The sequence below is a fragment of the Octopus sinensis genome, linkage group LG11, assembly GCF_006345805.1.
Source record: "Octopus sinensis linkage group LG11, ASM634580v1, whole genome shotgun sequence".
NCBI classification, from domain to species: Eukaryota; Metazoa; Mollusca; class Cephalopoda; order Octopoda; family Octopodidae; genus Octopus; species Octopus sinensis.
The window spans coordinates 12,186,821-12,212,741 of NC_043007.1; the positions used below are offsets into that span (position 1 = coordinate 12,186,821).

General features: G+C 33.0%; 1 protein-coding gene across 9 annotated transcripts in view; it reads right to left on the bottom strand.

Moving 5' to 3' along the window:
- Positions 1-25,921, bottom strand: part of LOC115217166 (serine/threonine kinase SAD-1-like) — a 362,920-nt gene that overhangs the window by 76,614 nt on the left and 260,385 nt on the right. For all 9 annotated transcript variants that reach the window (XM_036507077.1, XM_036507076.1, XM_036507071.1 and 6 more), the window contains one exon: positions 32-83. In XM_036507077.1, the coding sequence (XP_036362970.1) occupies positions 32-83 (52 nt within the window). The remainder of the gene's footprint in view (positions 1-31; positions 84-25,921) is intronic.

Consider the following 25,921-nt stretch of genomic DNA (forward strand, 5'->3'; position numbering starts at 1 on the left):
AATAAACAAATTGGTTGGAAAGACATCTTACCTGGACTACTTGGGCCACTGGCAACTCTAATTCTATTTGACCTTGAACATCTCTGAAAATATAACAGAAACCATTTTTACTTTCATTTCATATTAATAAATGACATTTATAATTACATCCCTTTGTATCGTAAGAAATGTCTGCTTAGAATTGACACAGTATGAAGATTTATTTAATAATCCACAGACTTCCTTCCAACATGATATTAATTATAATAATGTTCGTCAAGTGGAAAATTTTAAAATGCTAATTGACAACATTAGAAGTGAAAAGATTATCATTTACAAATGGTAATATTCAGCGAAAAGTAAAATTATAATTGCATCTAATGAAGGATAAATTAGCGTTACTTTTAGGGTACATTAGCAATTAGTAGTTAATAACTGCCAACTAACAAACATGCAATTAAATTTCTTTTTTTTTTTTTTTTCACTCTCAGATTTTAGACTTATATTTCTCAATTAGCTCTCCTCTGGTTACCAGCTTTGATGTCAAAAGTAGATTGAAAATATAACTGAGTTATTGCTGAGCACCTGAATATACTCAATGAATAATACTCAACAGCTACTGACAACGATTAGCTCCTTACATGTTGGGCATAACTACAATCTTAGTTTTGAGCCTGTTCCACAACTAAACTTTCTTTACTAAAACCACACAACAAACTACTTTCATTATTAAAGACACTGCGACTATTTTTAAATAATCAAAGTAAATTTCTTTGTTACTCTCTCTCTCTCTCTTTTACTTGTTTCAGTCATGTGACTGTGGCCATGCTGGAGCACCGCCTTTAGTCGATCAATTCGACCCCCAGGACTTATTCTTTGTAAACCTAGTACTTATTTTATCGGTCCCTTTTTTGCCAAACCGCTAAGTTACGGGGATGTAAACACACCAGCATCGGTTGTCAAGCGATGTTGGGGGGACAAACACAGACACACAAACACACACACACACATATATATATATACATATATATATATATATATATATATATATATACAACGGGCTTCTTTCAGTTTCCGTCTACCAAATCCACTCACAAGGCTTTGGTCGGCCCGAGGCTATAGTAGAAGACACTTGCCCAAGATGCCACGCAGTGGGACTGAACCCGGAACCATGTGGTTCGTAAGCAAGCTACTTACCACACAGCCACTCCTACGCCTATTGAACACTTTTCCAACAACATTTAGTTAAAAATTCTTATATAATCAATATTCTATGCTTCAATAGATACAACTTTTGTTTTTTTTTACAAGTTACATAAAATATAAATTTTTGACATGGTATTTCAAATAAACTCACATCATTTTTCTGTATAGGTTTCAGTCATAAGTGTACATCGTTTACAAGCTGATCAATGTAAACTATAAGCTAATGTTCAAAAGGACCCCCGTTATATTATTATTATTATTATTATTATTGAATAAGAGAGCAGTGCATGCCATCAAAGTGACACTGGGGTAAAATATACAAAGCCCAGTATACCCATCATGACTACCTGTCTGATAAGGGTACATTAGGTACATGCATCACAAACATATGTGACAGAATTTTTAGCACACTGGGCAAAATGCTTATACGTATTTCACCCTTCTTCATGTTTTGAGTTCAAATTCAGCTGAGGCCGACTTTGCCTTTCATCCTTTTAAGGTGGAAAAATTAAGTACCAGTGAAACACTAAGGTCGATTTAATCAACTAGTCCCCTTCCCCAAGATTTCAGACCCTCTGTGTTTATCAGAAAGGATTATTATTATTGTCATCATCATCATCATCTCTATAAATTCCAAGAGTAAAAAATATATATCACAACACACACACACACATGTATATATCAAAAGTCCTTCTCAAGCCTTAGACTCTTAAGGCCAGATTCCGAGGTTCTGTGATCTTTACATTTTCTCCTTCTTTGTACAGGACACTGGTCTGTCGCAGGATGACTCACTTTTGCCAGCTGAGTGGACTGGATCAGCGTTTCAGAACTCAATGCATAGCTTGGTTCTTTTATTCTCTGAGCATCTTATAATAATTTGCATGTACCACATCCTCACGTTGTTGTTGATTTTTTCTTGTCTTTTTTCTTTGTTTTTTTTTTATTAGTTATATATATATATATATATATATATATATCATGTGGCATCACATAAAAGTGCCTTTTCAGTTCCACGTAAAAACACCCCCACACACTCTGTAAAGTGGTGGACATTAGGAAGGGCATCCAGTCATAGAAACCATGCCAAATCAGATTGGAATCTGGTGCTGCTCAGGTCAAACTGTCCAACCCATGCCAGCATGGACAATGGGTGTTAAATGACGATGATGATGATGTTGATGATGATACATATATAAGTATATATATGTGTGTGTATACATATATAAGTATATATATGTGTGTGTATACATATATATAAACGCTTTTCCCTAATTTAGCTGTATGATCTAGTGAAAATTAAAAAGACAAAATGAATAAGGGAAAACAAACAAGAGGGGAGAGAAAAGGAGAGAGAGAGAGAGAGAGAGAGAGAGAGATAGAGTGTAATTATAAATGGATCTGTGTAAAAGATGGAAACAGAGAGAGAGAGGGAAAGAAAGAAAGAGAGAAATGCAAAAGGAAGAATGCAAACACTATCATTTAAATACAAACACAACAACTAGAAAAGGTGTAAAAAACCAGAGAAAAGTAATTTATATTTAAATCTTCTGAATCTTATAGACGTATAAAATATAGAAAGATTTTACAATGGAAAAGGCTAGGAATAAACATGATTAAGTCAAGTAAGATATTAAATGACCCAATGTTTCCTAGAAAACAAAAAAAAAATTTGATATTCTTACTACATGAAATATAAAAATCTGAAAGCTGAGGAATCTGGTAAGGATCTTTGTTGGCAATAATCATAATAAAATCCAAGATAGTTTGCAGACACTAATAAGTTTGGTGGCTGTAAGTGGTTAGTTTTAAAAAGCCGTGAGGAATTTAGCCATTTTGTTATCATTTTGTTGTTGATATGCAGTCACTGTTTCAATTAATATAGAAAATGATAAAGAATTTATGAAAATAATTTTGTCATTTTAAACCCTTTTGTTACTGTATTTCTGTTGAGATGCTCTGTGTTTCTTTCAATTAATTTTAAATATTACAAAGAATTTAGTAAAATAACTTAGTTATCATTAATCTAGTGTTAGGAACATAAACTGTGACTAAGGTTTGGTGGAAGATTTTAATTCAGAACTTTTGAGAACAAAACGTTTGTACTACAGAGCCAGAGGTGATTTCAGGTGGGTTGGTATCAAAAGGGTTAAGAATTGCTTCTTTGTTATATATTTTAACCCTTTTGTTACCATATTTCTGTTGAAATGCTCTGTGTTTCTTTCAATTTTAAATATAACAAAGAATTTAGTAAAATAACTTAGTTATCATTAAGCTGGTGTTAGGAACATAAATTGTGACTAAGGCTTGGTGGAGGATTTTAATTCAGAACTTTTCAGAACAAGATATTTGTACTACAGAGCCAGAGGTGATTTCAGCCGGGTTGGTACCAAAAGAGTTACGCTAGTCTGGAACATAAAATATGGAATCCTAATGGAAGGTTTTTAACCGTAATCATTTTAAAACAAGGAAACAAGGAGTTTGAATCACAGAGCCAGAGGTAGTTTCAGGTGGGCTGGTATCAAAAGGATTAAAAGCTTGCTACTTTGGACACAAGTCCTTCACAAGACCGGTCAAATACGAACTCACTTCTACCAGTTATTACTTGACCACTCTATTGAAGAACCTGTATCTGAAACAGCAGAGTTTTTTTTAGTTTCTTATGCAAATCAAACTGGCCAATCCCTACAAAGTGGCTTGGATTTAAAACAAAAATAAGTTTAGATAAATTGTTATAGAATTAGTTGGGGTAGAATATGTTACACAATTTCATGACCGTACAATAACAGCACTAATATTTTTTAACTGGTTGCTAGAACAAAACCTTAGTTGTTTCTCAAACATCATCCCATTTTCGTACAAGCTTTAAACAAATATCAACCAATGCTGGAAGTGAAACTAATGACAGCAAAATACTTTTAAGCTGTTTTGTTATATGTGGGATATTCAAATTGTGTTTTACATGATTTAAAAATGCTATTATAAAAGGGCGATGATGTGTGGGGTTTGCTGAAGGTAGAGCAGGTTCAGGGAGAATTAAAAGGTCCATATATTAGAATAGTGAAGGCTCGTGGCTCGGTGGTTAGAGCTTACGAACATGAAGTTGTGAGTTTGAATCCCGGACCAGGCTGTGTGTTGTGTTCTTGAGCAAGACACTTTATTTCACATTGCCCCAGTTCACTCAGCTGTAGAAATGGGTTGCGATGCCACAGGTGCCAAGGTGTATCAGCCTTTGCCTTTCCCTTGGATAACATCAGTGGCATGGAGAAGGGACATTGATTTGCATGGGCAACTGCTGGTCTTCCACAAACAACCTTGCCTGGAATTGTGCCTAAGAGGGGAACTTTCTAGGTGCAATCCCATGGCCATTCATGACTGAAGGGGATCTTTACTCCTTTACATATTAGAATTTAAAAAACAAAAACACAGAGATTAATAATTTCAAAATAGGGATATGATATTGATATGTAATGATAATTGATTCAAGCATAGGCACAAGGGCCTGGAATTTTAATTGGGTGGGATTAGATGAGACCCTTGACGACCAATACTTGAATGTATGTTAAGTCTTTCACTTCCTATGAAACATGGGCCATCAACAACTTTTCTCCACTGTTTTTGACTCTGAACTGTCTTATCTGCCTCTCTCCAGTTGGACCCTGGCTTTTTTTCAGCCCTGCCTTTCAGATCTTTCTACACTGCATCACATGTTACCCTGAGGGAAGGCCTTCCTGCACCAGGTCTTGTTGGGTTTGAAGGGTCATCAACGCTTGTATGACTTTACTTTTTCTTAAGCAAGTGTGTTCGCCCTATGCAAACTCATTTTTACACTTGGGAAGAGGTGGTCCATGTTAGTCTGGCCGCTATCCCTTGACCAGTCAAACATGGGAGGCCTTATCAGAGGTCTGTATGCTGTTGGCATAGCTCTCAGGGTCAATGAAGCACACAACTCACAAAACCACAACAAGGATTGAACCTCGAAGTGATTAGTACTTGAATGGAAGTACTTTATTTTATCAGCTCCAAAAGAATGAAAGACAAAGTTGACCTTGGTGGAATTTGAACTCAGAACACTAAGAGCTGGAACAAATACTGCAAGGCATCTAACGATTCTGCCAAACCAACACATTAGATGTGTAATAATAATCCTGTCTACTAAAGGCACAAGGCCTAGAATTTGTAGGGAGGGGGACTAATCGATTACATCAACCCCAGTATTTCCCTGGTACTTAATTTATCGACCCTGAAGGGATGAAAGGCAAAGTCGACCTCAGTGGAATTTGAACTCAGAATGTAGGGGCAGACGAAATACCTATTTCTTTACTACCCACAAGGGGCTAAACACAGAGAGGACAAACAAGGACAGACAGATGGATTAAGTTGATTACATCGACCCCAGTGCGTAACTGCTACTTAATTTATCAATCCCGAAAGGATGAAATGGCAAAGTCGACCTTGGCGGAATCTGAACTCAGAACATAACAGCAGACGAAATACCGGTAAGCGTTTCGTCTGGCATGCCGGCTCGCCGCCTTTGATATGTAATAATAATGAAAACTAATATGTCTGTGTGTAACGAGATGGGTTTTAAATCGTGGAAGTTTTAACTAAAGCAAAACAAAAAGTCCTAACAATATCTGGATTTCAGATTTGAAATTCATGAGCAAAAAAAGTAAAAAAAAAAAAGGAAAGAAAAAAAACAAAACATGTGAACATTACAAAGAGATTATTTTAATCCATGCTAAATTCATCTAAAATAACAACTAACAAGGATAAGGAATGCAACGATGATACATATATATATGATGTTTTATATTATTAAAAAATAATGCCGGCTATCAAGGTATTTAAAACTGATTATTTTTTAACGATTATCCTGTGTCATTTTAATTCACTGGTAATGTTGTACACACAGAAATATAATAAACAGTTTCTCAGCATAGAGATTATTAGAATACCAACTTTGTTTTTTGAAGTTTTGTGCTGTTTTTTTTTAAGTTTCCAAATTCTAATTGGAGAAAATTAATTTAAATAATATTTGAATTTACAAAAACAAAAAAAAAAAGGAAACTATATTTTTTTCTTGTCTCTCCAAGCTTTTTGCAATTTATTCCTTAATTAAGACCCAAACAATGATGTGTGTGTGTGTGTATAAATATATTGTATTTTGAGATGGTCATTTTTTTCTCGTTTTTTTTTTTGTCAAATAAACACACACACTATATGTTCGTTCTTCACTCGTTTATTACTGTTCTTATTCTGACTCGTGGCCATTGTCCGGAAATCTTTTATCACACACCTGTGACCTCCTCAATGACACTTTCCGTCTTTGTGTGTGCTCTTGCTCTGTTTATTCCATTCTCAAAACCTATATCTCAGTCAACCTGATATGTATAATAAATCTGACTATATCTTCACAACCCTAACATTAATGTCAGTATATACACACATATACACACAATAACTATTTATGCACATACATGTTTGTGTTTGCACATATCTCTGTATATATATAAAAATGTGTGTGTATGTATGTATACACACACATATATGTATATGTGTATATATACATATATATTATCCAAAATGTATAGTATTAAATATCCATCACAGCTGGTCTTACCTATCAGTTTCGCATAAAGAATACAATGGAGTGTTAGGTAACAAACCAATTATGTAACTTTACAGTCATCAGAGTTAGCTGATATGGAAGGGAATATGGCAACTGCTCTCTATTGTCGGAGGTGGATTAGCACAACCAGTCAGCAGTTGCTGTGAAAAAGGTGTTGGAACAAAACAACTCGTATATATATATATATATATATATATATATATATATATATATATATATTATATATATATATATATATATATATATATATATATATATATATCAGTTACCTTCACTGCAAATAATAAAATGTTCCAGCTTGAAACAAGAAAAGCTAAAAATATATCTTTCAAAGTTAAGTTTCCAGAGAGCATTAGATGGGGGTCCAATGATTAGAAAGTTAATGTATGGCATTAGATTTTGTCTTAAGTTTATGCACCTTAAACAGTTTGAAAGAATGTTTCTAAGGAATGTACCATTGCCACCACTAGTAGATCCCAGAAGAGTGAAGAATTAAAACCAAAAGATGTCTAACATGGTCAATTTTGATGAGTAATTATTACAATATACATATCAACACACTACACTACTTTCCAATTTCTTTAAAAGAATTCATTTAAAATTTAATGAAAATAAAAAATTTTTTAAAAACTCAAAAACAGACAATACATTCCTGCTTTGTCTCCATACAACAGCAAAGAACAATTCACTATATTTTTGCTTAGATCATCATAAAAATCTTACAAACTGAACACATATCAATAGATTTATTCCTGAAATTTCTGTGGTATTTAAGATGCATATTAAATGCTTGTAAGATTTACATGCAATATTATATCTACTTACTTGCTTTCAAACAGAATACTAACAACATTTCAAATCTTTGAATCATGTTAAAAACTTATAAAATGCTTATTATGATAAATATCTCTGTTTGAATTTTAAGTCTAAAGACTAACTGCTTGTCATGTTTGGAATAAATTTAATCATACTCATGCTTATGTATATACTAGCATGTTACCCGCCAAATAACAGGTAATTTTGGAAGTATAGGTTTTGTCACCATGGGTAATATGAGGAAATGACATATATGCAATAATTATAATTTAGCTTTTATCTTGGTGCTTATAAAAAAAGAATGGACTGAATACTAAGTTTCAAAAGAAAAGTATAGGAGTGGCTGTGTGGTAAGTAGCTTGCTTACCAACCACATGGTTCCGGGTTCATTCCCACTGCATGGCACCTTGGGCAAGTGTCTTCTACTATAACCTCAGGCTGACCAAAGCCTTGTGAGCGGATTTTGTAGCCGGAAACTGAAAAAAGCCTGTCGTATATATGTATATATATCAACTGATATATCATTTATATCAACTGATGTTATATAGAGATGTTTGAGACAACTTGAGTCAACAGATTTTGGAAAACCAATTGAGAATTTTGTAATTCGTAACTTGTCATCAACTGTTTCTGTGGCCAAAAGTCCACTTTACTTTTGAGAAAGTAGCAAAAAACGGTAAATTTTACTCCAACGAGCAGCGATAGTGTTGTAAAACTGATATTTTAATAGTTAAAGTACCTGGGTGTATTCCTCCACATGGGATAAAGCACACTTCTTTGGAAGTAGGGAAGTAGAACACCCTTCTTCTTGAAAAACGTTTCTGAGCCAAAAACTGTTAGCATAAAAACATGTGACACCATAGAAATGTATGTCACATGACATATCATATGTCTATGTCTGTGTATACAAAGGTGGGTGCAGGTATGGTCATGTGGTTAAGAAGTTTGCTTCACAATAATGAATCTCAGGTTCAATCCCAATGTGTGGAATCTTAGGTAAATGTCTTTTACTATAGCCTTAGGTTGGTTCAAAACCTTGTGAGTGAAACGGAGCCAACAGAAATTGTGCACACAAATCTAGCAGATGAAATGATCTTATAATTCAAATGCCCAGCCTTCTCAAACACAGTGTCACACTGAAACTGCTTGCAAATTAAATTAAGAGTACGGTTATCTGTGGAATACTCAACCATCTGTACATAAATAAGATGCATATGCTGTTGTGTGATCAAACACCTAAAATATTCATCAGGAAACCTGCTGGAAGAACCATTAACTTTATTTACTTTACACTAAATTTTAATATCAAATTATTTAAATGGCTGATGTATAGGAAAATAACTATCTATCATTGTCTAATTAAAACACACACACACACACAAAAGATAAGCAGAGTTAGTGGTTGTAATAACTGTCCTTATAGTATCCGTCCTTACTATCGGTATCATTTACCTGTGCTATCCCTGGGCATGGGTATGTAGGCACACGATGCTCACAGGGTACAGGTAACCACAGAATAAACAAAAGTTTATCAGGAATCAAGTTTAAATAATCAGAAAATGGAGAAAACTTTTGATCAACAAACAAATTGAACCACATTGGTTGATTATTTTTTAATACAAAACATGACACAACATTTCTTTATTAAAAGATAATCTACAGATGTGGTCCAATTTGTTTGTTGATCAAAAGTTTTCTCCATTTTCTGATTATTTAAATATATATATGTATATATTTTACAAGATTATTTACGTATATTTATTAATTTATCTAATTAATTATTTTATTATTGTTGTTATCTTTAACCTGAAGAGTGGCTGTATTTATATTGAAGTGATTTTACTACTACTATTATTATTTTTACTATTATCATTTCTTAAATATAGCCACGAAACACGTGTCGTTATTCTACCAAATATATACGTCTTATTTATTATTTTGCACATTACTTAATCATTGTTATATGTTTTATCTTATATTTAATTTTTCTATAATATGTATTTTTTTAAATGGTATAATTTAATTTTTCATTATTGAATTGATAAAAGGTGTTTTTTTCTAATTTATATATATATATATAAATCCATACATGTATGGATATATATACATGTTTATATATAAATGTATGGATGTATGTATGTGTATATATATATATATATATATATAATTAATTTTGTGTACTAATTAAATAATCAAATTGTGATATTAATCATTTGAAGCTACAGTATACACTTAAATTTAAATCATTTAAATTTGAATAAATATAACTGTAAAAAAAAATTATAACAATTAAGAATTGATGAAACATTAACTAGTTTATTGTACACAGCAGATGGACATGTCAGAGAAAATACTTCCTGTAATATTTTTAATAAATATTATGATACAAATAATGAATCCGGTCGATGTAAATGCTGAAATTAACAAATGCTCTACATAATGACGAAACCTATTTTAAACAGAATTAAAGTGAGAACTGCATTGCAAAAGTTAAAGAATATGGATATGAAATATTCTTTATGGAACAATTGTGATTTAATTGGTAATTAGAAGTTAATTGGTAACTGATATTAATTAATTAACATCTGTAAATGTCAATTATTAAATCCAGTTTTTGTGTTTTCATTAGCATAATTCATTAGCATAGACCAAATTAAATACAAAGCAATAAGATTATGCCAACTAGATGTATAAATTGCTTAGGTTGGTACATTCAGTTTCATTTTTTTAATATTAAAAAAAATATATATCAGATATATTTTTAAATAAATTGAAACAAAATGAATTGTATTTTTGAAACAAACAATATAAATTATGTTACTAACTTAAATGAAAATCTGTAATAATTACAAAAAAAAAATTTAAAAAGTGCTGAGTTATAAAACAAGAATTATAAAGGACAGGAAGATTACTTTAATTTCAGATAGCAGGAAGGAAATATTTAACAGAAATAAAGCATTATTGTTGACTAAAAATATCTATAGCTTGCTTGAATACCAAATAGCTACAAAAAAGAAACATTATATAATTTCAATGAGTAATCGATCAACAAAGGCAAAAATTATAGCTAGCTACTCAGTTCTATAATTGCTGAAGGGACGTTTGTTTTTTTTTTTTTTTCATTTTTTTTACACCAATTATATTGCATGTGACACAGAGAAGAATGCAGTGTGAAGAAATAATCATGCATGTGCGTCACATTAAACAATGTTCTGTTTCTATAAAAATGATTTTTAGTGTTCTTCTCCATGTAATTATGACTATAGAATTTGGTGATTCCATTTCTTACACCTTGACATTTTTTTTTTCATTTCAACCAATAAAAAAAATTTGTCACATTTCAATGAACTAAAAAAAAAAAAATTAGAAAATAAAAATGATAATATAAATAAAAATATAACACTGGTGCACCCTAGTAAAATGCTTCAATCACTTGGGTCACTGGGTCACTTTGATACTGAGGTGCAATTTCATTATGCTCACACATATATATATAGAGAGAGAGAGAGTGCAGCTTCTCTTAGACACACAAACACACATACATAATAACACAAGTTTACAAAAGAATTTATGCAAGGCTAATATCTAATATTTTCCATTGTGACTGAGGGAGGATGAAACAAATTTTGAAGTTTGATAAGCTGCGAGCTCACATGTATGTTGGTGTGCATGTATGTATATGTGTATGCATGATGGTCTATAAGTGTCTATATATATATATATATATACACACACACATACATGCATATATATATATATACATACATACACATATACATACATATATATATAAATATATATATACATACATACATACATACATATATGTATATAAATATATATATACATACATATATATATATGTATATATATATATATATACACATGTTAATATATTTATATATATATATATATATTATATATATATATGTAGATAGATATATAAATATATACATATACACACACATATATAAATATACATATATATATGTGTGTATGTATATGCATACACTAACACGCACACACAGCTACAGCCTTTTCCTTATATATTTTGCAGACCAAGATTCAACACAGTCATTGTGACATATATAATTTACTCATGTAAGGGGATATTAAACAGGCCAGGAAAAAAAAAAAAGAAGAAAAACAAAAACAATATTTGATCGCACTACATTTGTTAGTTTCACCCTTCTATCATCGAGAGCAATGAATTTATCAGATGTATTAGGCTTGCAACGTTCTTTTGCAGTCACTACATACATGTGTATGTGCATGTGAAAATCACAATAATTTTTACTCAATATGTGTGTATGTGTGCCACTGAGAACAATTTCATCACAATACAGTATATGAACACTGAAAAAATAGTTTCATCCTGAGTTAGTACTAGAATACTCATTAGCAATTACAAACATAAACAACTAAATACTTTTTGTTTGTTTTTGGTTTTTTGGGGGAGTTTCTCTGCCTATAGAATTTGGAGCAATACATTGTTCTGTTCTATTAAGCATATAAAACTAAATTATTACCAACAGTCATAAACTTGGTTGTTTAGAAAAATCTATTAATAATGTTGAATTAATGTTTGAAAATGTAAGTTTGGGGTCTTTTGTGTTTTTTGGTTTTGAAGAGGCGAAATTGTTTTGTTTTATAATTTCCTACAATCAGATTTTTAAACTTTATTAAGAAACGTTATTTGTGTCTTTGTTGTACAAATAAAACCTATAATCAATCGAAATAAAATTAAAAATGAATCGCACAAAATTATTCTAGTAAATCTACAGAGAAAACAGAATAACGCACGCACAAATTAATTTTAAAATTAGATTAATTACTATATTTCACAATAAACTCTAAAACAGATTTTAAAATAATTCTTGGTAAGCTGAACAAAAATTCATGTTTATCCTTTTAAAATACCATTAATCAAGTGACTATAAATAATCAGTTTAATTAATGTATAAAGTTAGTTGTGGATTGCTGTTTTCTGCTATAAGTTCATACCTGTATGTCAAATGTATTGTTACTGGTTGGGCTTCAAAATTGTACGTCTTTTGTCGCAGTCATGTCAAATTCCCTTTACTTTTCCTTCTCTATTTGTATGCATTTATTTCATGTTATATCATCGTTTGCTTTAATTAATGCTTTAATTAATAGTTGTTTAATAGCATTCCGTACTTTTTTTGGTGGCGTGGGGGTTTCATGGGGGTTTTGTTTGTTTGTTTTTTTAGATTGGGAGATGTCATTTGCTATGTATTTAGAAACTGACTCAAATAATGTTTTGAACTAGAACTGTTAAATTATAGCATGAGTATATTAATATTAGATTCATGTTTTCTATTTATATATATGGGTATGTATTGATGTGTGTGTGTGTATTTGAGTATGTGTGGGTGGGTGTGTATGTATGTATGTATACACACACATACTCACCATAAATACAAATGTACATATATATATATATATATATATATATATATATATATATCATCATCATCATCATCATTGTTTAACGTCCGTTTTCCATGCTAGCATGGGTTGGACGGTTCGACCAGGGTCTGGGAAGCCAGGAGGCTGCACCAGGCCCCAGTCTGATCTGGCAGTGTTTCTACAGCTGGGTGTGCTTCCTAATGCTAACCACTCCATGAGTGTAGTGGGTGCTTTTTACGTGCCACTGGCACAGGTACCAGGGGAGGCTGGCAGCGGCCACTATCGGTTAGTGCTAATATATATACATGGATTTGCATTTTCAAACCTTTCATATATATACGTATATACACACACACACACACACACACACATATATATATATTTTATTCTTATATAAGAATGTTGTTGACAGAGACTTTGAAGTTTCAGCCAGCAAATCTTCAAAGTCACATGTGTGTGTGTGTGTGTGTGTGTTTTTATGTGTGTATACACATACACACATACACATACATATCTATCTTCACACCTAAACACAATCACATGCACATATGCCCAAATATCCAGAAATTACTTCATAGCCTTCCCAGAAGAATCTGCCCAGTTTTATTATAGACGCATTTTCCCCATTTCTCTAAGACTGAAGATTTTTTTTGCTTGCATAAAACACCTTCGCTTCATTCCTTTCATATGCTCCAATCATTTTGTATTCAATTCCTAATGACTGACAGCTAATTATATTAAGGCTTTATGGGAATCTACCCCTTCTGACATTGGCTAAGAACTGACTAGTTGTAGAAACATGTAGATATTTAGGAAGGCTACACGTTGATAAACACACATTTTATTTCTTTTACACAGATAGATCTAAGATTTACTTTTACTTTTTACTTCACTTCACTTCATTTTTTTTTTTTCAATTTTTATGTCCATTCTTCTATGCTAGCATGGGTTAGAGGAGTATATTATTGAGGCATTGTTTCACAGCTAAATGTTTTACCTGTGTGTGTGTGTGTGTGTGTGTGTGTGTGTGTGACATGTGGTGTGTGAGTGCATGCATGTGTGTGTATATGTGTGTGTGTTTGTGGGTGTGCATGTGCCAGTGGGTAGGTTCGTGTGCATGTGTGCACATGTGTATGCATATGGCGTATGTACTCTTTACTCTTACTCTTTTACTTGTTTCAGTCATTTCACTGCGGCCATGCTGGAGCACCGCCTTTAGTCGAGCAAATCAACCCCAGGACTTATTCTTTGTAAGCCTAGTACTTATTCTATCGGACTCTTTTTGCCGAACCACTAAGTTACGGTGACATAAACACATCCGCATCGGTTGTCAAGCGATGTTGGAGGGACAAACACAGACACACAAGCATACATACACACACATATATATACACATATACGATGGGCTTCTTTCAGTTTCCGTCTACAAAATTCACTCACAAGGCTTTGGTTGGCCCAAGGCTATAGTAGAAGACACTTGCCCAATGTACCATGCAGTGTGACTGAACCCAAAACCATGTGGTTGGTAAGCAAGCTACTTACCACACAGCCACTCCTATACTTATATGTATGTCATAATCATTTTACATATTTCCCTTGATGTTGGCATGAGTTAAATACCTTGCTATGGTTTATATTTTGAACACCTAAATGACTTGCATATGAGATTCCCAAACATCTGGAAATTTATATTATGATGATGATCTATCATCATTATGTAACTTTAATCAACAAGTTACTGATAGATTCTGTGATACTTTCCATAATTTCTTTAAAACCTTAGGGTTCACAAATACACTTGGAACCCAACTCAAAATTCAAATGTTCTATATGTTTCCTTTAACTTTGATAACCTTCATAATTCTAAATATGTACTACATAAGAAAAAAATTAAATGCAATATTACAATATACCCACAAAGTACACTAACACAATTTTTGTTCTTAGATAGGAACTGTTATTTCTTATTTGCTTAACTCTAGAAAGTATGAAAAATGGTTAATATTTCCTTCAAACTTTGCTTTTGTTCAAACCCCAAATCCTTTTCATCGTAAGGCTATGATGTTCCCCCACTACTTTTGCTCATGATCAAGGATGCATATATTGTCAGTCATTAAGAGCTATGCTCAAGTAGTTTAGGTCAAGCAACTGGCAAGCAACTTTGTAGTACTGAGCAGAGTATTTGCTATAACAATATTTCTGCTTCAGCAACTCAGAGCTGAATCTGTCAGAAATGTAATGGAAAATAAGTCAGTTTGAAAACATCGATGTCTGGTCACAAAAGCAAAGTTTGAAGGGAATAGTAGTCATTTCCTTTGATTCCTAGACTGAAGCAAATAGGAAATAATACTTATTGACCAAAGACAAAAAAAAAAAAAAATTGTTATAAAGTGTAATTGAACCACTCCAAATTAAATTTAAATAGAAATTAAGTTAAAAACGAATTCATTCAATTTTCTAATTAATATTCTAATGAGAAGATTTTTCAACAATGCATTCAGCTATTACTATGAATCAGATGAAATGGACAAGTAGAAAAGGTAAAAAGCTACATTAATATGAATCCAACACCTTTTAAATGTAGAAAGAGGTGTTATGTAACACAATTTGCTCTATAATTTATGAGAATGAACACCCAAAGCTAATTTTGTTTATTTGGTTTTTTGCAAATGCTATGTTAAACATTTCTTTTCTAACCAAAATGATATTAAAAGTTTATATTCAACTACATATGGTTTTTCAGAACTGTTAGAAAACTCCAATCAATCTAAACCGAAAACAAAAATCTTCTAACTTGACAATAGCTAACTGTAACTGTCGAAATTGCAACAACTGTCTCCAAGAGAGTAATTGTAAAAACAAAGAATTGTTTTATTGTACACTACCAACATACATTTCATATCAACATGCTATGTAAGTTTAACAGCCAATGCATTTAAAAGTAATATTTTATCAACCTACACATACTTTTAGAAATTGCTACAGAAGAGCAGACGGATTGTTGTTGAATTATATTCCAAATTTAAATATAAAGCCAACGTATCATTCGATAAGAAATGGAAAATACTATGCTTTGCAAAACAATACACCACACATAAAATTCTGTCATTTTCCACGTCTGAATCGCTTGACATTTTATTTTCCAAATTCTAGTTAATTAACAGACATCCAGAATTAGTTTCATTATACAGACATAAAATTTTTAGGACACTGGAAAATTGTGAACCAATCATCTTTCCAAACAGGCAAGAACTGTTTTCTCTCTCTTTCTCTCTCCACACACACACAGACTTTTTTTCCAGACACCTGAACAAACCAACAAGCCAAACGGCACGAGATGTACAAACCAGTTCCAACAAATGAATTATCACGAATAATCTTTTGCCAAAATTGAATAATCCAAAGATTCTTGAGCACTGCTTCACCTAAATACAAAACTTATTGGGCATGTAGTAAATTATCACTAAAAAGTAAGTATTTTTTTGCAATTGTTAGTCAGTATTTTCTCATAAGTTATTACTCAGATGGAAGCCATATTGATAATAAAGAACATTATCACCAGTAGCAAAGGTAATATCAAAAACTTTAGACAAATAGTTAAGTAATATTTAACCCTAGAGAATACACAACACTGTTTGACATAATACATCATCATCAATTGGTCACAACTAAGATGCATTTCAAGATGACCCACCAAGAATCTTTGTCCCCTATCAGCTTTTGTAGATCTTCAATTTCATGTAATGTGTATCTGCCAGCAACATCAATGTAGTTGAGTGGTCTTCACCCTTTATTAAAGTGTAAAAGTCTCCACATATCCAACATCTGACATGGTCTGGTGTTCAACACAATAGCAGTAGCCAGAAAAGCCTAGTCCATGTTGGTCTTGTACTCATGCCATGAGATGTTTTCAGCCCTAAGAGAGCTTCACATACATACCACCAAGGTAACCTGAAAGCCCTTCCTTCATAATTCAGGTTCCAGCTCAGTACAGAATGAAGAAGGCCAATTATGTTGACCTTGAAATCTTCCTGCACTCAATGATTTTGTTGCCTTTCTTTAACAAGTTATTTGATATATATATATATGTGTGTGTGTGTGTGTATGCATATATATATATAGATGGATGGATAGATGGATGGCTCGATGGGTGGATGGATAGATATCAATGCCAGGCCCACCAGACTGGCCCCTGTGCTAGTGGCACGTAAAAAGCACCCACTGTACTCTTGGAGTGGTTGGCATTAGGAAGAGCATCCAGCTGTAGAAACATTGCCAGCTGCTGGCTCTCCAGGCCTCAGTCAAACTGTCCAACCCATGTCAGCATGGAAAACAGACGTTAAACGATGATGATCATGATGATATATATATATATATATATACAGACTTACACATCTCTATATCAACACAACTCAACAAGTCTGAATGGTTTGAAAAGTTAATGCAATTACTATGCAAAATATTTGACAATGATGGAAGGAAATAAACCTAATCAAAGAAGGATGCTATCTTAGCTGGAATTTTCTGAGTTTTTCACCAGGATACGAATGCTGCAGAGAGACAGACAGTAGGAGAGACAACGACGAGATGGACGAAATAGATGGGAAGATAGAGGCAGGGAGGGAAAATAAAGAGGAGGAGACAAAAAGAAAGAGGGTGAGAGAGATAGAAAGCATTCTAGCAGGGTGGGGGGGCGGATAATACAAATTGAGAGTCACACATGGTAATATTTTTAAATATTGCAAGAAGGATACATGCTGTTCTCAGCAACAGAGAATGGAATATGGAAACAATTGGGGTACTATGTTTTTTTATGCTTGCACTTATTGTGAAGATATTTCCAGTGGGTTTTTTTCTGAAGACATTTTCATCATGCACAAGTCCATCTGTTCATTTGTTATTTTGTTTAACATCTGTTTTTCTACGTTAGCGTGGGTTGGATGGAGATGCGTTTCAGGATTAAGAATGATTTTAAAGCCAGATGCTCTCCCTGTCACCAACCCTTACATGCTGTTCAGATAAATGAATTTTGCATTCTACAGTATGTATGTATATATATACATAGATCTATCTTTACAGATAGATACAGATACACACATATACACATGCACACACAGACACAGACACACCGGGTTTAAGACACTTTCCATTTATCAAATTCACTTCTATATTCTTGAGAAAAACTGAGGAATTCCTGAAGTAGATCAAGTGGCATTTATAGCAATATTGTGGATGACAACAGGTAGCCATAGACAATAATGAAAGTGCTTTAATTAGCATACTACCAGGTGTATATCCAAGCTTTAAGTAACTCCTTATACATACATACATATATATATACACATATATATATATATATTTACACACACAGATGAACATGTGCTTGTGTATACACACATTTTATATATATATATATATATACATAAGAATATATATATATAATATATATTCTTATGTATATATATATAAAATGTGTGTATACACAAGCACATGTTCATCTGTGTGTGTAAATATACATATATATATACACACACACACACACACACATATGAGAAGACCTATCAAGCCAAGTGAAACTGTACTCATAGACGATGTCAGTGTTCATTAACTGGCACTCATACCAATGAAATGTAAAAAGCACTGGTCAGATGTTGGGCCTCACAGAGGCAGTGACAAGTGACCGAAACCTTTGGCAATATACTGTGCTTGAGAAGAAAACCCAACAAGCCAAGTGAGAGAGATTGTAGTCATGGCTGATGTAGGTGTTACATAACCGGTGCACATATGTGGGGGAACATCAAAAGCACCCACTTCACTCTTGAAGTGGTTGGCATTAGGAAAGGCATCCAGCCATAGAAACCTTGCCAAATCAGATTGGAACTTGGTGCAGCTTCCCAGCTTAATAGTTTTCAGTCAAACCATCCAACCCAGGCCAGCATGGAAAACAGACATTAAATGATGATGATGATGATGATATATTGCGCTTTTGGAAAGGTACAGGGTTCAATTCTACATAGAGATTTGCTGACCACTTTTTTCAGTCCTGTAATAGAATTTACCCAATCTTCTAAACTGTTGTCACAGTGATCATGAGTTCAAGATTTCCATCAGTTCCTGTCAAATACCAACTCACTCAGCACTTCTAAGTTTGTTTATAAAAACTGGTCTAAATTCCAAAAGCTATTACTTCACATTATAGAATACAGCATTTGTTGTCAGAGGTTGCTTGGCTTAATGATGCAGGGTGCTCAACTGGAATTTGAGAGGTACAGGGTTCTTCTAAGCACATTTACCTGATTTACTAAGCTGCTTTCTAATGAAAGGCAAAGTCGACCTCGGCGGAATTTGAACTCAGAAAGTAGCGTCAGATGAAATACCTGTTTCTTTACTACCCACAAGGGGCTAAACACAGAGAGGACAAACAAGGACAGACAAACGGATTAAGTCGATTATATTGACCCCAGTGCGTAACTGGTACTTATTTAATCGACCCTGAAAGGATGAAAGGCAAAGTTGACCTCAGTGGAATTTGAACTCAGAACGTAACGGCAGACGAAATACTGTTAATCATTTTGCCTGGCTTTCTAACGATTCTGCTAGCTCGCCGCCTGGCGTGCTAACAATTCACAGCTTCACCACTTTCTATGTATATATATTAGATATTTGTGTGGAGGCGCAATGGCCCAGTAGTTAGGGCAGTGGACTTGCGTTCATAGGATCGCGGTTTCGATTCCCAGACCGGGCGTTGTGACTGTTTATTGAGCGAAAACACCTAAAGCTCCACGAGGCTCCGGCAGGGGGTGGTGGTGATCCCTGCTGTACTCTTTCACCACAACTTTCTCTCACTCTTACTTCCTGTTTCTGTTGTACCTGTATTTCAAAGGGCTGGCCTTGTCACTCTCTGTGTCACGCTGAATATCCCCAAGAACTACGTTAAGGGTACACGTGTCTGTGGAATGCTCAGCCACTTACACGTTAATTTCACGAGCAGGCTGTTCCGTTGATTCGGATCAACCGGAACTCTCATCGTCGTAACCGACGGAGTGCTTCCTTCCCTTAGATATTTAATCTTATGTTGCTCCAGTTCACTCAGCTGTAGGAATGAGTTGCAACATCATTGGGGCCAAGCTATGTCTGTCTTGGCCTTTCCTTTGGATAACATTGGTAGCATGAAGAGAGGAGGCTAGTATGCTTGTCTTCCATAAAACAACCTTGCTCACACTTGTGCCTCGGAGGGGAACTTTCAAGGTGCATGTGTGTATGTGTCTGTGTGTCTCTATGGTTTGATATCATGTGAGTTGTAAATTAGTGTCGTTCATCTCTTGTATATCTGGCTATGGAGTAAGATCACATGAAGGTTTGTAACAGGGAGAGCATCCAGCCATAGAAAATCTGCTTCAATAAACTCTGGCCACTCCATACATGCATGGGGAAGTTGACATTAAAATGATGGTAATGATGAGGATGGGTACATACATACACTCATGCATGCATACATTCATACATGCATACATACATATGCATGCATGCATACATACATACACACATGCATACATACGTACGTACGTACATACATACATACATACGTACGTATGTGCATGCATACATGCATGCATGCATACATACATACATACATACATACATACATACATACATACATATGTACGTACATCAAGCTGAAGATCAGTGAAAAAGAGAACACCTATGCTGAACTATTGAGAAACCTGCAGTTACTCTATCCAGATTACAAGTTCAGGTTTATACCAGTAATTATTGGGGTCCTGGGATATGTAACACACTGTTTAAATACCAATCTTGAGAAATTAGGCTTCTCAAAACCAGAAAGGAGAAAGCTAATTCGAAGACATCACTGGCACTGTAAAAATACATACATAAAACATACCAATCTGTCCATACATACATACACACATACATAGTAACTAAACCTTTTTCTGTTATCTCTCCCTGTTTATTTCTGTGTTCCTTTCTGTAGAAGAGCATAGGCTCGAAACGTAAAAGACATTCTCACTTTCCAAGCATTAAACTAACACATCTGTTTGTTGTTTACACACCTGCCTTTGTCTTTTGTTTTTTGTAAATTCTCACTACACAAATACCCTGTTGTTGATGTTGAAATTCCAATGAAGGAACCTTGAATCTAGGTTAGAAACCGGTTCTTTCTCTATTGGCAAAAAATCTTGAAATAAACTGAATAATGGCATACATACATACATACATACACACACATATACATACATGCATGTTGAATGTAGCATACCCACTTCCATTTTTTTTTTTGCATTTTCTGTTTATGTGTGAAGCTAATGTGATGAGAGGTGTCTGGGATCTGTTGCATTTATGAGCTTCTGAAGGGTTTTAGGGATACAAAATGAAATGTAATCTCTTCAACTGGACATTGAAATTAGGTTGTAAATCTGATTTACCAAGAAATTATCTCCTACTCCACAGCACCCACTAGACTCTTATACACATATCTACATATCATATACAGAAACACACATATTTTATGCATATATATATATATATATATATATGTATGTATATATACACACATATATATGTATATTTATATATGCACACATACATGTGTATGTGAATGTATGTGTATGTACTTATGTATATAATATATATGTGTATGTATATATATATATATATATATATATATACTTATGCATATGTTATATATACATATATGTCTATATGTATAGGTGCATGTGTATGTATATGATACCCATACATACAGACATATATACTTAAATATAAATACTCACACATGCATATACATACATATGTAGACACACACACACACACATGCAAACACACATACATGTGTGTGTGTGCATGCATGTGTGTGTGTGTGTGTGTGTGTGTGTGTGTGCATGTGTTTGCGTGTGTTCAAAGACACTGACATACAATGCAGTTTTGTATTTAGCAGGGTTTGGGCATGTCTGCTTGCATGTGTTTGTGTCTGTTTGTGTGTGTGTGTGTGTGTGTGTGTGTGTGTGTGTGTGTGTGTGTGTGTGTGTGTTTGCTCTTCAGATAACCTGTGATAAGAAAGGAAATGTGACAAGAAAGCTTAACACAAACGGGAAAGAGAAGAGAAGATAGTTGCACTGCAGTTTTCAACTATCAAACTACCAAAGACAATTTTTACAGAACATAATTTCTTAAAGTTGAATGCAGCTATAAAACACAACCAAAATGGTATCCCATTTGGCTATCTGAGGCTACGATTAAGCTACGATTTGCTTGCCAGGCAGAATACTAAGCAAGCTAAATTTCTTGTTGGTCAATATCTTCTTTTTTTTTTTTTTTTGGAATTTTTTAAAATATTTTTTTTTTGCAAGCAAAGGATGCAAACGTAATTGCTATTTTTTAAACTTTTTTTTTTTGTTTTTTTTCTCAAATGTTTTTCTCGTCGAGGTCTGACAAGATGGATGTTTAGATGAAAACATCACAGCAGTAAACACTTTTTAGGTGCTCAAACAACGAAAAAAAAAAAAAAAATCAAAGCGCGTATGTTTTAACAAATATAGTAACATGCGGCACAAGCACACTTACTGCTTTTGAAATTGCAGCATGCAAAGTCGAAATTTACTTTACAGAGTGACATGAGGCATTTTATTTTGTGGATGTGGACAAATATGTCCGACTGAGGGTGAAATCTCAGAGAATTATTTTTACAAAAAAAATATTATACGTTGACTTCCTTCTAAGATTTTTGCTTCTAAGAATTTAGAAGTATACTTAAAAGTATATTCCAGGATAGTTTAGATATTTCAGAAGAAAAAAAAAAAATCACTACTTGTACTACGAGCCAAGTTCTATTTGTATTCTTTGTGTAGAACCTCCTAGCTTAAAATGAAAACATTAGTATTTTGTATATAAAAAGGATTTGTGTCGATAAGTTTACAAATTAATTTATCGTATTAAATTTCTTTTCAAATGTTATCAACGTTGATAACAAGCAAACTTGAGAAAGAACTATTTCAGTTTGAGAAATGTGTTTTACAAGTAAATATTGCACAACGGTGCCATTGAAAGCCTGTCTGCTAACATTTTTAAAAGGATTTTGTTCTCTCAAGCTGGCTATTACCACACTGAATCATATGTTTAAGCAATTTTGCTGGCCTTGTGCCAAAATTTGAAACTGATATTTTTAAGTAATTTGTTTTATTTCATTCCTTTTTTTTTTGTTTTTTTTACAATATCTGATAAATGGTGGGACAACCGTTTAAAGTTATTTATATTTTTTTAATCAAGTTTTTATTATTATTATTAAAGGACAAAAATGGAGAATGTGTAGAAACTTGAATTAGGTATGGCAATGAAATCGCTAAATTGGAGCATGTAACTCATATAAAGATTCGATGTGATAACAGAACCAACTATATTTTGATATTCAATGAAAATAATTGAAAATGTGGAATGACATAACTGAACAGTAATATATATATATACATATATATATATATATATATATATATATACACAACTTATAAACAAGGGCAAAAGAAAAAAATTCTAACGCCAAATATGTCGAAAATAGACTTAAATCGTCAATAACCATATAATTCATCACTATAAGCACGCGTCTCGAAGTAAGCCGACAGAAATTTCTATAAACTTCCGTTATTATAGTATTGACTCTGATTTCAGAGTTAATTCATAAGAATTTTCTCCTCATCAGCAATAAATACGGTAAGAAATAAATGAAATACTATTCTGGATATATTTGGGGTACTTAAGTGTGCTCATGACTTAGTGTTTGTTTCTTCAATGGGTAAAAGTAAGTATTTCATTTATTTCTTACCGTATTTATCATTGACGAGGAGAAAGTTCTTATGAATTAACTCTGAAATCGGGGCCGATATGATAATGGAAGTTTTTAGAAATTTCTGTCGGCTTACTTTTTTTCTTGTTTCAGCTCAGAGCTGTGGCCATGCTGATGCACCGATGATTATTGACGATTGAAGCCTATTTTCGGCATATTTGGCATTAGAATTTTTTCTTTTGCCCTTGTTTATAAGTTGTTTATAAATTTAACCTTTAAAGGTATTTTTTAATATGCTGGCCATTGATAGAAATTTTTTCGAAAAATTTTATCCTATATTAGATGTATATATATATATACATATACAAATTTCAAAATGATTGTAAAGATTACTAGAAGGTTCAACACTATTAACAAAAAAATTAACTGTCAGCTAAGACATCTCATAAATAGTCTAAATGAGTTAATGAAATATATTTACATGAGTAGAAGTGCTAAACCATATGCAATATCAATTATTACCTGACCAGGTGTGGTCATATACATCTACCTAGACATGTCTTACAGACTTATTGTCTTCAGGTCAACTACTTTAGTCATGTCATATGCTTGTTTAGGAAGGGGGTGTTGATTGCAGTTTATTTATATATATTTAAATGAAATAATTCAACTTCATTTAACTATAGACACATTTATATATTTAGATTTAAATCTTTATGCTATATATGTTTAAATAAAAAAAATATTCAACTTCTAAAAATATTAGTGTACCACTGATATTTCTGGATTTATGGAATACATTGAACCACATTCCAAAATCTGCTTTGTTTAATCTGTTGAGCCTCTAATAAATGTTACAAGTTTGATTGGCTTCCAGCTATTATATGTTTGAATATATTACTAACAGCTTAGATGATATTGAAATATCTTAAGATTTATTTTTAATAAATTTAGTACAAACATGTTTCTGTTGCTATGATTTACGTCTTACAAAGTTTATTTTTAATTTCATGTAGGGTCTTTATCTTGTTCATCAATAGCTTGTTTAGGTCAATGAAAACTGATAAAATATGGACAACAGACTTGAGTTTGCTCATTTTATCAACCAATGACAAATCTGTCAATTTGTTTTGTTACATTTAAATCTACGCCAATCATGAGACTTGTCTGCGAGTGTATGCATGTTTTATAAACACATGCACATATGTAAGTGTTTGGTTATCAAGAAATTAATGTTGAATTTGAGTAAAGGTTAACATAGGTACATAAAGAAATCAACTTGTCACAAATAATGAAATCAAAGAAACCATCCCAAAAAAGGAATCGGCATTTCCTCGAAATCCAATATAAAAATATTTGTCTTTGAATATTTATCTATCAAGTAAGGCATTTCATAACATATCAACATTTAATATGCGTAGTTAAGAAATCTGCTTTGTGGTTTCAAGTTGTGCAACACCCACCTTGTGAAGTTGTCTTCTACCATGGTTGCAAGGTTTTTAAAGAAAAATTTAATAGAAGGAAATTGTGTAGAAGCTTGTCATAGGGTGGAAGGGGCATTCCTAATCTCTGAAGATTAACTTAATCCATTATCTAGTTTACCCTTTGATTTCTTCATCAGGATGTGCTCTGTTGCATCCACTCAGAACAAACCTGTGGTCTTAGAACAGCATACCCACATCATCCATTGCTCTGGAAATGGTTGAGAGTGCTGCTCTACCTTCTCTGACTAAGTTATTAAATAAATAAAAAAATCTAAGCAGAGATTTCTATCTTGAAATTGGCAATACAATCGGGAATTGTTTATAAAATATTATACATGCAAAATATAAATAAAACTAACAAACATTTAAAATGTGTCGCGGAGAATTCTAATGTACTATTATTATTTTAATTAAGTGAGGTGAAAAATACTAAAAAGCCATTGTCATGATAAAAGTGAATTTCTACTTTGAATACAAGATGTGGACCCTTAAGAAAGCTTTTAGATTTAGTAGAAAGATTGCTTTTGAGAAACAAGAAAACTTCTGCATAGTCACTCAATCTACAAGAAATTGCAGTCAAAT